Source organism: Mustela lutreola, chromosome 8 (genome assembly GCF_030435805.1).
Source record: "Mustela lutreola isolate mMusLut2 chromosome 8, mMusLut2.pri, whole genome shotgun sequence".
In the NCBI taxonomy this organism is placed as follows: domain Eukaryota; kingdom Metazoa; phylum Chordata; class Mammalia; order Carnivora; family Mustelidae; genus Mustela; species Mustela lutreola.
Genome location: NC_081297.1, coordinates 66,790,309 through 66,805,892, shown reverse-complemented (window position 1 = coordinate 66,805,892; position 15,584 = coordinate 66,790,309). Strand labels below are relative to the sequence as shown.

General features: G+C 36.5%; 1 protein-coding gene across 5 annotated transcripts in view; it reads right to left on the bottom strand.

Moving 5' to 3' along the window:
• The window catches only part of SENP1 (SUMO specific peptidase 1), a 48,789-nt gene that overhangs the window by 21,851 nt on the left and 11,354 nt on the right, over window positions 1–15,584 (bottom strand). For all 5 annotated transcript variants that reach the window (XM_059185528.1, XM_059185526.1, XM_059185531.1 and 2 more), the window contains 5 exons: window positions 13,822–13,981; window positions 8,929–9,100; window positions 2,112–2,215; window positions 1,744–2,030; window positions 329–383 (listed from right to left, as the gene is read on the bottom strand). In XM_059185528.1, coding sequence (XP_059041511.1) covers window positions 329–383; window positions 1,744–2,030; window positions 2,112–2,215; window positions 8,929–9,100; window positions 13,822–13,981 — 778 coding nt within the window. The remainder of the gene's footprint in view (window positions 1–328; window positions 384–1,743; window positions 2,031–2,111; window positions 2,216–8,928; window positions 9,101–13,821; window positions 13,982–15,584) is intronic.

Here is a 15,584-nt window from a genome sequence, read left to right as displayed (position 1 = left end):
ACTCTAGTCTGAGAGCCAGCCACTCCTATTGGAATTTAATGAATAATCAGATATGCATTTTGAACAGACCACTCGGGTTGCAGAATGGAAGATAGAAAGAAAAGGCAAAGAATGGATTTGAAACCATGATGGAAGATGGAATGAAGCTCAACAATGAGGCCAGAGGAAGATGACCAATCAGAAAGTCACTGAAATAATTCAAATAACATAGGCAAGAGGTCTGAATTGAGGCAGTTTGACCTTATATTCTGTAACTCTCAGTGAAGAAATTGTGAGTAAGGGGAAGAAAAAGAAAATATGTCAAGAACATCCTTTTTCCAAAGCTTACCTGGGAACTGGAGTCTGGGAATCTTTCACTTTGAGTAAGATCACAGAGTCTGATCCTAAACAAGAAACACACAAGCATATCATTATTAATAAAATCCTACATAGTTATATACTCTAGATGCCTGTAGTCTAAGTTCCCATACTTTGTTATATTCTATTTTCATAAAAATAATGCAGCATAAGGACAAAGATAGGATGGAAGAGACAGAGAGAGAGGCAGGCCCATTTTCACTAAGCCAGAAAGAGGGCTTAGAGAAGAGCTTGCCTCACAAAGAAAGCAGTCGTTCTAAAATACAAGCACATAGGCCCTTCATCAACTACTCCCAGACTCTGCTTGATTCCTGTGCTGCTTCTTTCTGTTCCTGGGGAACAAGAACAAACCAATATTTCTCAAAAGTTTTCAGTTCTTGAACTACCATGAGACTGAATAAGGTGAAAGAAGGGAAGGAGAAACAGAAGGTAGAAAGACAGAAACAGTTATAGAAGTAGCAGAGTCTAAAATGTACAAACTCCATCATTTCATCATTTATTTTCAGTGTTGATAAAGGCAGGAATTGTGTCCTTCTAGAGAATCATGTCTTAATCGAAATGATTAGATCTCATTTAGAATACTTATTAAATAGTACAAGAAAAGTAAGGAAACACTTCAATGTACTACAGTATATTTGTTTCAGTTTAGTTGCATCTAACCCTTTGTCATACAACTTATGTGTCTTAGGTTAAAGGCTTTTTTAATGGTAGTTCCCAGTAAATCATCTCACAAAATTTTATAAAGGTTTTCATGAATACATGTAGCTATATAATGATGCCACCAACAATTTTAATCCCCAAGTGAAATTTTAAGAAAGTGAATATCTAAAAAAAAAAAAAAATCAAACAATCTGAGGAAGGAGGTAAGAGCCTTAGAGAATGATCTATCAAAAGATCCATAATGTCTAACTATTTAACCTAAAACTTGTTTTAAGTTATATACCTAAATACATACTATCATAAACATACACAACACATACCTACAGAAGAGGAAAACTAAGCAAATGAAATTATCCCAGAAAACCTTCATTAACTGGAGTGCAGAGTCTAGATATTTCAGTTAACTGAAACTTAGGTAGAAAACTCATTTTGTTTCTGAAATTTGCTGATAACCATTCTAAAATGCATAAACTTACTACACAGCTTTTTAAAACATTACCTGGTTAAGAACTTTTACTTCAATACTTAATTGATGTTCCAAAACTTCAGAGTACTTAATGGTCATTGTAAAGTACTAGAGACAGAGAAAGTACTTAAGTAATTGGGCTGACTGTGTTGACCCTAGACTCTGCTCAGATTACAACCTTGCCTATGATTCACATGGATCCCATCAACAGTTAACTGGCTATTAGGATTGAAAATATAGTTAAACGAGACCAATTTCACCTTCTGATTGTGTATTTGAAGCTGGTAAGTGATCTGGCTGATGTAGAAGAGAGTGGTGATGTTGGGGTTGATGGACAGGATCAGAATCTTTGGATCCAAATGCCACAACATCTGGGGCACAAGATGATAAGGAATACACACTGTGGGACAGTTGTTCCTGGGCAGTTAAAATGCTGGCAGATCCAGATGATGAAGTATCAGAGCCAATGATCTGAGCTGCACAAGAGTTTCCATTTTTAAACAGTGAGTCTTTCAAAGTATTCTTATTGGAACTAAGACATCGAGACCTAGTAAGAGAAGAATATAGTTTCAATATCAAATGACAAAATGAGAATTAAATTCATTTGAAATATGTTTCTGTGACTCACAGGTGTAAAGGAAAGTGTGTGGTGGGTTTTGCTACAGAAAACTGTTTCCCTGTGACCATCTGTAGCAGCTGTCTGTAAATCTCTCTTTCTTCTTCTTGGACTGTCTATATTAAAAAAAAAAAAAAGAAAAAAGAAAGAAAGAAAGAAATCTTAGACACAACCAGTGAAGAAGATTTTTTTTCAAAGCAGCATCTAGATTCCCAGAAGTTCTGCCAAAGTTCAGATAGAATCCCTCAAGATAATTAAGAATTATCCTTAGGGATATTCTAGAAAATTATAAGAAGAGTTAAATGAAATAAATACCAGATACTATACTTTGGAAAATTATGGGACACATATATAAATAACAATGCAGACAGGCTCTAGGATAAGAAACCAGAAGGCCAGTAGGCAATCACTTTTGAGTCAAATGATAGAATGCCAGAAACAAAATATTTGAGGATCTCTCAATTAGGATTCCAACAAACCCTACAATTCCTGACATCTACTAGAAAAACTATAAGGAAGTGACCAGAAGAGTCAAAATCAGAGTGGGATACCTTGCTGTTTTCTACTTTATCTAATTTTTAAGTATTTTCCAGAGATGGTTTCCATCTCCAAATTTACTCTTCTTCCTAAGCCTCAGTACTGAATTCATTTATTGACTTTGAATACCTACTAAGCACCACTCACTAGAGATACTGCACTGAATAAAATAAAATAAAATTCCTGTCCTTGTGGAATTTACATTATACTTAAAAGGAACAGTAAACAAGATTAGTCAGATAGTATGAAAAATTAAAGGGAATAGAAAGTGATGGAAAGGAAAGAGCAAGAACAGGTAAGACCCCTTTAAAAAGGTGGTTATTTCAACAGAAACCTGTATCAAGGTAAGAGGTATGTTATAGAAATTTATAAAAGACTATTCCAGGTTGAAGGATAGCAAACGCAAAGGCCCTGAGACAGGTATGTGCTTAATGTGTTCAAGGAAAAGTGAAGTAATGGGGCGCCTGGGAGGTTCAGTTGTTAACCGTCCACCTTCAGCTTGGGTTGTGATCCCAGGCTCCTGGGATCTGGTCCTGCATCGGGCTCCCTGCTCAGCGGGAAGCCTGCTTCTCCCTCTCCTACTCCCCCTGCTTGTGTTCTGACTCTCACTGTCTCTGTCAAATAAATAAAATCTTTAAAAAAAAAAAAAAAAGGAAAAGTGACATCAGTGTGAATTAGCAGAGCAGTAAGAGAGGTTACTTGGCAGAGAACCAGATTACACATGGACTTGTAACCATAGGAAAACATCTATTCTATACTGATCCCCAGAAGCAGTGGGCTGCATTCACTACAAAGTATGCCCTGATACTTAAAAAAAAAATCTTATATACAGTTTAACACAGCCACTAATCTTCATGAAATAATTTTAATATTTTGTGCCAGGGCTAGCTACATCCTGCACTATGACATTTCAATGTGCGTAAGCATTTTATTCAGTTATACATGTTCAAAGCAGAATGAAATTAAGCAACTATCTATGCAAAGGCAAACAGACATTAAGTTTTTTTCTTCTTGGTCACTGTTTGCTACATAGTAACTGTCAATCACATTGTCACTATGTTACTGATCTAACAAGATTCACCTTGAACTGTGAAGCATAACAACTCCTTATGAAAAAGAGGTATCCTTAAATTTGAATAGATGAGTAATAAGGTAGAATTAGTTAAGCATTTGGGGGGAAAACAGACCAAAGAGAAAAAACAAATTGCAATTTTCTATATGAAAAAAATAAACTCCTTAATTTTATCCCTTATACATTAATACTATATTTAAGATGACAGCAGTCCTTTTTCCTATTGTTTGTGAAGAAACGGTCTACAGTATTGGACAGGCACTTCAGTAAGAGCACAAAAGTGATAATGGTTAGCAGGTATACATTATTATCAATCACCAAATCTGTAGGTTTTGGCTGTTGTACTGGGGAGGCCATGAGTATCTGGGAGATAAATTTAAAAGCTGTAATTAAGGGGTGTCTGGGTGGCTCAGATGGTTAAGCCTCTGCCTTCGGCTCAGGTCATGATCTTCAGGTCTTGGGATCGAGCCCCATGTCAGGCTCTCTGCTCAATGGGAAGTCTGCTTCTCCCTGTCCCTCTCCCCCTTCATGCGTGCATATGCTCTCTGTCTCTGTATCTGTCTCAAATGGATAATAATAAAAAAATCTAAAAAAACTTTTTTAAAGCTGTAATTAAAATAAATGCCTTTTTATTAAAACCTAAATTTGCTGTAATAAAGGTTCTTTAGGTAGACAGTCTGAAGAATGAAGCATCATTACAGATTATTAGATTGTAAGAGACTGCCAGCCAACTCCATAGTGATCTACATACAGGAAAGCTGTGTTACCTGGCACTTTAACGACTGAAATTTTTGAACGACCACCAAAGTTGATCCCACATTCCCACTACACCAAATAACCTAATTCATAATCCACAATACAATGGGCTTAATAGTAAATTGTTTTCAGGAGGCAGTGACGGAAAATCAGAAGAGTAATACCACCTGGGTCATGGAAATTAACTCTAAATTAACCAATCATTGTAGTTCATTTCCACTGTCCTACCAAACTAAATTTTAAGAAGGTTTGACTACATTATCACATCATAGGGAGGAAAATAAAGCAGAGAAATTGGTGTAAGAGGTTACTTTGACTACCAAGGGAATGTAAAGAAATACCCCCAACACATGAAGACTTCACAAACACACTGAGAACAGTGACATAGAAAGGATCTTTGCCGGGCGCCTGGGTGGCTCAGTGGGTTAAGCCGCTGCCTTCGGCTCAGGTCATGATCTCAGGATCCTGGGATCGAGTCCCGCATCGGGATCTCTGCTCAGCAGGGAGCCTGCTTCTCTCTCTGCCTGCCTCTCTGTCTACTGTGAACTCTCTCTGTCAAATAAATAAATAAAATCTTTAAAAAAAAAAAAAAAAAAAAAAGAAAGGATCTTTGCCTGTGGTACCCTACAGACTTCAACTGTAAAAAGTTAAAAACACTTCTCTCCTCCCTCACATCACATAGCAATACAGTTTCTTAGAATAAATTATTAGGGGCGCCTGGGTGGCTCAGTGGGTTAAAGCCTCTGCCTTCAGCTCAGGTCATGATCCCAGGGTCCTGGGATGGAGCCCCGCATTGGGCTCTCTGGTCAGTGGGGAGCCTGCTTCCCCTTCCCTCTCTGCCTGCCTCTCTGCCTACTTGTGATCTCTGTCTGTTGAATAAATAAATAAATAAATAATAAATGTTTATACTTCTAAATAAAACACGAAGAACCAACGTGCCATTGACTCAGCTAAAGTACATTATCATAAATCTAGATTGATTCAAGGTAATGAACTGATTTTTTAAAATCAATTAAACATACATAAGTCACCCACAGATCATTTTCTCCATCTTTTCAAAGAAAAGCCTCTGTCTAAACCGGAACAGCCTCATAGTCATTAGACACCATAAAATAAACAGGAAGAGATGTTCTGTATTCCGAATAATTATCTGAGGTCTCTTGAAGCCTCATACTTTCAGTTTCAACTATAGTCTAAAAAAGAAATTACAGAAAAAAGGTTAAGAATTTTTCACTGTCCTACATGACAATTTAAAGGTCACAAGAACTTAACTGCTATTTCAGGCAAAGAAAAGATAGTCCTGCAACTCTCTCAAGAACATATATAACATTTGGCTTTACCAAAAGAACATGCAAAAAGGTAAGTCTCTTCAAACTTGAAACACAATTCTTTTTTGGAGCATCTGGTACTAAAAAGTAAAAGAAAACATCTTTCTCTATACATTACTTATTAAGCTATTTCTACTGAATAAGCAAATTAGGAAATTAAGAGGAAAGGAAGTAATAAGTGGATAATATGTTAAAGTAAAAGAAATTGGCTAATATTATGTTTTAAACATAATAAAGGACAAGGAAAGTTTAAAACCACATAAAGGTAAATAAGGTGCTGAATTCTATTTTTTAAAAAATGTGGCAGATTCTTGCACTTAGATGCTTGTTAAGAGTCTCCATAAAACTGTCTGTAAAATTATAAAAATCTAACAGAGAACAATAAAACCTTTCAATATAAATTACTCAAATAACTTCATAAATCTCCTTTGATTCTGTTTTAAGTAATAGCTTTATACAATTATACAATTAACATAAATTTCAATTATCCAAAGTGCATAGTTCAACAACTTTCTGTTTTTAAGCCCAAAATTCTTGGTTATAACAAAATTGTAAAGTTTGTTTGGTTTTGTTTTTAAAGACTAAAACCACCAGTGTCATCTATTAAGGAAGTCCAACATCTTAAAATGTTGTTCAATATGTTGCAGAGAAGCATGCCTGGAAACAACATATATATGAAAAGAAACTTTGAGTTTTTACTGTTTTACATTTTAAAAATCCCTAGTATTTTCTCTTTCCCAATCAAAAATCCATATCCTCTAAACAGTGTTAGTTATATTAGAGATATTCTATATCTGTACTGTCCAATACGGTAGCCACTAGCAATATGTCTGATATGGTAGCCACTAGCAATATGTGTACTTGAAATATGGCTAGTGTGACTGAAAAACAAAATCTTTATCTTATTTTAACTGAACTATTATAAGTAGTGCACAGGACTAGTGGTTACCCTATTTGATAGTACAGTTCTTTAATGATGTCCTTAAATCAGCCATTAGCCAAGTGGTGGTCCAGTCACCACTTACAGATTTCCAAATTCTTCTTTATTCTCTTTAAACTCCTGTTGTAAGGCTGAACAGTAAAGTGGTAACAACATCATGTTATTTTTATAGATTTAGATTCCTGAAAGTGATAAATCCAGCAGTAAAATCAATACTTAACTTTCCTTCTTTAACATAAGCAACTGTTTCTCCCTTGGAGATCTCAGTATTTCCATGGAAAGTAACTTTTCTTCCACTTTGTGAGCTCCCCACCAGTAAATTCTTTATTCCCGGGTGGGGGGGGGTATTTTGTTTTAATCTAGATTATCCATACTATCTGAGACTAAATATCTAAATAATCTGTTGATACTCTGATTTAATAAAGTTTGGTCCTATATTTTGTCTTACTAGTATTATATGGGTAATGTGGTATTTCTGTACTAAAAGCGAGTCGCTTTTCATAGCAGAATATAGACCTACAAACAACTGGTTGACTCCAAATTTTCTGCATCTCTTGTTGCGTGGGATAGGTTCAGTCCCTGCCATTTTCTTGGCACTGTAGAAGGAAGGGGAACTCCAGTTTCATGTCCTTTAGTGGGTCAGCCTGGGGCTGGGAGGGCTGAATATAATCTAGCTGGCCCAAGTCCTCAGGTGGAGGTAGAAGTGAAAAGAGGAGGGGCTGAGTGGTTCAAAGGACTGCTTGGCTAGTGGGTGAATGGTGGGCTTACAACAAACACAGATAATCTTAAGGATGCCATGATCTCAGCGGCAGCCATGGGAGGTAGGGGAGGCTTGGGGGACAATATCCAGCCACCACACTGCTGCCGTCTTCTTCCCCACAAGTCTCTCTGTAGCCTGCAGGCTGCCTAGGCTCCAGCAGAAGCACAACCCCAGTAATCTAAAAATATTTAAGTAATAACTAACACATACATGGTACTAAATTTAGTAGTACAAAAGTGAAAAATAAATCTCACTTTTATAACTGTTGCTCAGTTCTCATCACCAAAGGCAACTGCTGCCAGTTTCTTCTCTACCCTTTCTCTACTAAATATGATTTACTACTAGTTCTGTCACCCTCTGCTTAATTTTTCAGATTCAATACAAACATAAAAACAAACAGAATGTATAAGATTTTCACTAACCATGTCACAAATAATCACGTTTTGCCACTTAAAAGATCTTCATTATGAAATTAATTATTTAGCATGAAATGCTGTATTCTTGACTCTCCAATCTGTAAGCTCCAACGGGCTGGAAACACACCACTGTGTTGTATAACAGGAAGCATACCAGACTAGACTCCTGAAGACCTGGGCTGTAGAATAGCCAGGTCTTTTACTAGCTGTGTGACCTCTGACCTCCACTCTCCTAATGTATTTAAAATGTGGGTATTACCTCATCTCTACCTATTTCACAGGATTAAAATGATTCAACATAATAATACATGTGAAAAGCATACTGGAAACTCTATAGGCTACATAACTGTAAGGTATTGTTATTTATTTGTATCCTCATAGCAAGCAGTCCAAAGCTGACTAGATGCGTAATAAATATTTAACAGATATGAGCACATTCTCTGCCACATAAATTATATGCCATATTATATTTACAGAATTCATCTTTTTTTCCTTTAGGTTTTTTCCTTTAGGTTTATGCATATAACAACCAAAGTGTCAACAAAATATCTTTCTTTGAGGGAATATCTATGATCTCAAAGATATTCTTACTCATAATGAAGGGACATAAATTATTTAGCTGGCTTCTTGATTTTCCTTTTATAGTGAGGGAAAATTGGAAATAAGGGCCAGTATTTTATCAAATCCAGCAAGTTAACAGTTTTGTCACAAGAAACACAAGTTGAGGAAGGGTCCAAAAGAACAGAGATAGTTTGATGTATGAGAAGTAATTTAGAAAATACTGAAAATTAAGTCTGCTCTTTAACAAGAATTGAAAGCAGTAAGAGAAATGATGAAGTCCTGCTAAAATCTCTAATTTCTTTAGCACAGATGACAGCACTCAAAAAATTAAGAAAGAAAAAGCACAGAAAGGATTAAGTAAATGGAATGGTTAATAAACATCTACATCAGAGGGAATGAGTGGCTAGGGACAGGGAAAGATTCTAACCTTTAGCAGCCTTTGTTGCAGGTTTTCCTTACCTCTTCTGCTGTACTAACATGTCGCCTCTGCATTTTCTTGGGGCTCAAAAGGTTTCGACGACATGAACCACTCCAAGATGGACTTGGAACAGGCTTAATAGGAAAAGATTTTTCATATGCAGACACATGGCAGTGATGGTTTGACTTTCCCGTAAAAGTGTTTGATAATCCACTAAAAAAAAAAACAAAACACACGCACACACACACACACAAAAACCAGAGTTTGTAAGAAAAGAATAAGAAAATCAAACCTAGTGATTTTTACTTCCAAGAAATAACAAAAACAACCAAAGTGTCAACAAAACCAACACCAGTAGAATGAGGGATGTACCATTTGAGGGAAATATACAAGAAATGATCCATAGATTGCTCCATCAGATTCTGCCATACTGTAATTATCAAACACCTAAAATTGTATTTCTTGGCTTTACAGTTCCTTTGGTCAGGAACCAAAGACCTGTGCAGTATGACAACAAGTTTATCACATTAGATTTCTTTAGAAAATCTGGGTCTGAAGGATCTAACATACACTTTCTATTTACTTGCTGCTGAAGGATCTAACATACACTTTCTATTCACTTGCCCTTCAAAGCAAGTACTTGCTGCACTTTCTATTTACTTGCCTCCTCCCCCAGTCCTTTGGAGGGACTTACTTTAAGATTAAATATGCAAAGATGGATAAAGCTGAAGCCTTTCAATGAAGCTTTTAAACTGACTTTTAAAATTTCCTTAAAAAACCAACAGATGGCTCCCTTCCTTCATTAAAAACAACCAGAAGGCTTTCTCCTAGGTTACATCACTCTCTCAATTCTTCTGGCCCATTTACCTCCTCTGAAGGAGAATTTTGTTTTTGCTTCTTTAAATTGTTTGTGCCCCCCAAAGAATGGGGAAAAAACTGGCAGGAAAAATACTTTTGTGAACTTAAAACCCTGTCTTATCTCTAAGACTAGATTAATAATTTAAAGTTCTTTCTATGTGGTCTTTTTCATCTGTTATTGCCCTGCAAGGATGAGCTACTTGCTCTCAGCATACTGATTTTTCTCTTTTTCTTTTCTTTCTGGTTGAGGATGCAAAACAGAGATACACAGCCAACTAAGCCAAATTATGGAAGCAACTCTTTAAGTCAGTACTTTTGGTCTGGTTCCAAATGAAATCAGACTAGGTGTAAAAAAAATCAAAAAGTACATATATGCTCTCTCAAAAGGGGAAAAAAAAAGAGAGAGACAAATCAAGAAACAGACTCTTAATTATACAGAACAAACTAATGGCTACCAGAGAGGAGGTGGATAGGAGAGAGAGGTGAAACAGGTGATGGGGATTAAGGAGTGTACCGTTTTAATGAGCAGGGGGGAAGATATGTGGAAGTATTGAATCACTATATTGTACACCTGAAACTAATATAACGCTGTATGTTAACTGGAATTAAAATAAACTTAAAATCACTTAAATGCTCTGTATCTCTACAAATTACAATGGTTTCTATGTATGTTAGAGTGGAGAAGGAATCAAGGAGTCAGAATTCCAGGCTTACTTCCTTAGGAAGGGTGGATGCTGCTACAAAAAGAAGGCAAGGGCACTATAATTTGGTGAAGATCTAATGAATTCCCCGCAATGCCTTTTGCATTGCTGCTTTCTAGAGTGCATGTGTGTTTAATGCAAAAGTCTTCCTTCTAAACAAAAACCAGTGGGAGGGTATCTTGCAATGCCAGAAAGCAAGTATGCTACCTACAATTAAAGAGATTGGGCCAGACAGCAGTGAGCCTGAAGGAGCTCCTGGTGGCCAAAGCTGTGAGAATGTGAACATTAAAAGAGTAATGATTCTAGTGGACAGGAACACACTGAATCTGGAATGACACTAAAGAAGAACAGAAAACCTCATCTGAAGCACATGAAGTGGCTATTAAAAGAAAAAAAGACCAAAAAAGACACCTACTTTGAAAAACTGGTTATGAAAAAAGAAGAGCTAATCCTATCGCTTGTCTTCCCAGTAGATGGGAAGGGTATCCCATCAGGGTAACCAAACAACTCTACCTAATATGGAAAAAACCCCTCCCCTTCAAAGCAGAATGAAAACAAATACAGAAGAAATGGTTAACACTGGAAAAGTACTATTTCAGTAACTCTAATAAAACTATTAATAGGTCAAAGAAGGTTAAAAGGCACCAACTTCAAAATATAAAATAAGTAAGTCCTGGAAATGTAATGTATAAAATGATGACTACAATTAATAATACTGGGGTGCCTGGATGGCTCAGTGAGTTAAGTCTCCGCCTTCAGCTCAGGTCATGATCTCAGTCAGGGTCCTGGGATCGAGCCCCACATTGGGCTCTCTGCTCAGCAGGGAACCTGCTCCCCCACCCCCACCTGCCTCTCTGCCTTCTTATGATATCTCCCTCTATCAAATAACTAACTAAAATCTTTAGAAAAATAATACTGTATTGCTTATTTATAAGTTGTTAAGAGAATAGGTCTTAAAAGTTCTCATCAGAAGAAAAAACTATTATATAACTACACATGACAACAGATGTTAACTAGACTTACTGAGGTCATTTTGCAATATATACAAATATTGAATCATTATGTTATATACCTAAAGCTAATATAATATATGTCAATCTCACCTTAATTTTAAAAAATTATCAGGTAAGGATTATCAATTGATATGAGTAACTATAAGGCTGATGTGAAATTGGTCATGAATAAAATTGCCCAAGTAACATCATTTAGATTACATTCTAGTCATCACAAGGGGGAAAAAAAAACTAAGTGTACAAGAGGACCACATTGTTATCTCCCTAATCCAGAGGTCAATCCAGTATCACTGATGAGGAGAAACAGATGTGTAGATTTTCTAATGTGATATAACAAAGCACTAGCTTTTATTCAAGACAAAGATCTAGTTTACAAAAAAAAATACAGAGGAGAGATGACAAAATAATACTATGAGGAAGAAACCTATCAAACCCAAAAGGTGAAACAGGCAGAAAAAGTCATGTCATAAGAAAAAGGGGCTGGGGCGCCTGGGTGGCTCAGTGGGTTGAGCCGCTGCCTTCGGCTCGGGTCATGATCTCAGGGTCCTGGGATCGAGTCCCGCATCGGGCTCTCTGCTCAGCAGGGAGCTTGCTTCCTTCTCTCTCTGCCTGCCTCTCAGTGTACTTGTAATTTCTCTCTGTCAAATAAATAAATAAATAAAAATCTTTAAAAAAAAAAAAAAGAAAAGAAAAGAAAAAGGGGCTGTTCTAGATTTAAGAGACTTAAAAGCGATAACTACCACATTGAAAAAAATGCATGTAAATGCAGAGAAAAATATCTGAAAAGATATGTACTGGATATTACAGAGGTGATCTCTCACTGGTGGAAATGACGTTTTTACATTTTATTTTTACCTATCTGTATTTTCTGATTTTTTACAAAGCACATGTATTTGTTTCTATAATACTGTTATTTAACAGTATGGCCTTATAGTATAGTTAAAAAAAAAAAAAAAAAAAGCAACTTGCCAAATGATACATATAGAAAATCTTAATGAAAACAAAATAGCACTATACATTTCATAGTATACGTGGCCTACTATATAGGAGGAAAAAAAAGAAAAAAGAAAAAAAAACCAAACGCATAGGGAAAGGTTTGGAAGGAAACACACCAAGGGGAGGGGAATAAGATTGTGAGGAATGGTCAAGCATCTTTAGTTTTAATGGCAACCTTTTAACTTTTACAATATGAATGCATTAATGAATTCTTGTGTAATTTAAAAATATATTAAGTGGGGAAGACCAGCCCTGGGAGTACTGACACATTTCCAAAGTCCATGTGCTAATAATCACAAAATAAAAAAGTCATCTCATTGGTTTCTATCAACACCAGAAAGCTTAGCCTAAGCAGGAAATTAAATGACCCCACATTCCTAAAATCCACCATCACAGTAAAATTTAAGAAGTCATAAATAATATTTTAAAAAAGAAATATTTTACTAATAAAGTTCCTGAGGGAGAAGTTTCTAAGCCAAACTTCATCTGTCTTTAATGATCAGTATAAGCTTGGTGAGGGAATAGGCAGCCCTTAAGACATTGGGCTAAAAAGGAAGAAGCTCTTTGTAATTCTGTTTTCTAAGAAAAGAAGTTTAGGTCCAATTGACTAAGGCCATAAGATACAGAGCTTCTTTGGTTTAAGCCAGGTCTCTGCTCATGGGAGAGCCTATAAAATGTACTGATTTCTTTGCTACTGAAGTTGTAAAAACTGAACTATTTCCACTTTAAGATTCAAAATAGCCATACTGATTCCAAAATACTCATATGCACCAAGATTTCCCTCCAAACTCTCCTCTAATGAGAAACTTTGGCTGTCACCAAAACTCAGCACCAGGTAAATTAAAAGTTGAAGGTTTAAAATGGATTTGTCCATATTTTCACAGTTTAAAGTTCAGAAACAGTGTTACTCCTTTAAAATGCCAACATTGGGGCCCCTAGGTGGCTCAGCTGGTTAAGCATCTGCCTTCAGGTCAGGTCATGATCCCAGGGTCCTGGGATCGAGCCCCATGCTAGGCTCCCTGCTCAGTGGAGAGCTTGCTTGCATCTGCCTGCAGGTCTCTGCCTGCAGCTCTGCCTACTTGTGTTTTCTATCTCTCTGTCAAATAAATAAATAAAATCCTAAAAAAATCAAACAAACAATAAAATGCCAATGTTGAGTTGCTCCCCACAATTCTGGGGCAGCAGTTCTTTCTGCCCACGGGTTCTGTCCCTATGCTTTAATAAAACCACCGTATTGCATAAAATAAAATAAAATAAAATAAAATAAAATAAAATAAAATAAAATACCAATGTAAACAACTATGTTATGGCCATTTTCTCTCATATTAGAGGAAAGGCTTGTTAACTAGGAGGCCAGAATACCTACCTTGAGGTCTTTCGGGTTTCGAGGTAAAGACTTCGGCTGTTTCTTGATTTTTGTGAAGTTGAACCTGATGCTGGAGTGGAATTTCTCCACTGGCCATTTGCACTCTGGCCAAAGGTTCTTAAGTCTCCTGAGCCAAGAAAACTGTCTGAGGAAGGGTTGTCTAAAAGAATAAAAGTTTGAATAATTAGACAAATATCTACAATAGTAGTTTTCCATATGACTGCAACCATGTCCAACATTGTATTCCAAAGTAATGTGGTAAAGCACCATGTCTCTCATGGAAGAAAGATCCCAGTCTCAACTGCCAGTAAAGTCTGCAGTAAGGGAACTTCTACAAACTATAATTGATTCAGCCATACTAACCTGAAAATTGATGAAGGAGCTGAATCCTGCCACAGCCATGTGCCTTATCTGCATCAATGTGACTCCGTGGTGTCCACCAAAAGTCAACATTTTACCCCAACTATATCTTGCAAGCACTCCCAGGCCTGGGCCTGAAAGAAGGTAGGCCAGACCAGTAAGAAAGCAGGTGGAGGGCCAAGAAGAATTGTAATTCAAATGAACAACAGTTATCGCTTAAAAAGCAGCTCCTGTCACTTTCTTGCTTTTAATTACCATGTTCAGGACTCAGCGGAGGGCAGGGGGGCTCTCTCTCAGAACAGAGATAACCTCACTGCTGCTTATTCTGGCTGGCTTATGGCAGGAATGACCCATCATATGCATCTGGTATGCTAACCTTCAGGTCACTTAATGTCATAATCATCAAAAATATCAATACTCCCTCCGATGCTTATTACTGCACTCAGGCTAAGTGAGGATTATTTATTATTTGAATCTTCTGACTTGTGGCTTACCAACTGGGGTAAGAAAAAGTCTCTTGAAATTTCAGCTAGGAATAGAATAATTTCTTTTTTTCTTTCTTTTTATGTAGGCTCCATGCCCAGCAAGGAGCCCAATGTGGGCTCACACTCATGAGCCTGAGATCAAGACCTGAACTGAGATCAAGAGTTGGATGCTCAACCAACTGAGCCACCCAGGTGCCCCAGGAATAGAATACTTTCTAAATCCACCTCTCCCTATCAGCAGGATCAGACAATTTAAAACAGCACCTTCAAAATAACTTTGGATGTCAGGTTATGGAACTCTGAGGAGCACCAGTAAAAAAATGAGAATGATAATTCTCTACTTCCTGAATTTTTGCCTAATGCTAACATTTTCAAACCATATGACTACAGAACTCTTCGCAATATTATTTAAAATATTTAATGTAGCTTTTGATTTGGTATCCAAAAAAACAGCAGCTGACAAAAAGAAGCTTAGTACTTGGGTTTGTTTTGTTTGTTTTTTGTGGGGTTTTTGAATCAGGATTATCGGAATTTAGGATAAATAAGACAGAAAAAAGAACATTCAGGGGTGGTATTAGTACCAGTTGATTAACCACTGGATGAATCTAACAATTAAATATACTTTTAAAATGAATTATAACCTTGTACATTTGCAATCAGTATCTATGCTTAGCATCTATTACTATTACTTTAAGGAGAGAACATAAGGCTAATAAAAAAAAAATGAGTATCATTAAAGGACCAGAACATTTTAATCTTTAAATGCAAAGTTATAATAGTAGAAATATGTCTCTTACACTTTCTTGCTAAAATAGGATTAGGGAATGATCTAACTAGAAATGTCTGCTTGAGGAATGTCGCCAAAAAGGCAAAATTACCCTGATAAGTGTGAAATTTGAGACCAAGGATAAGTCAGAG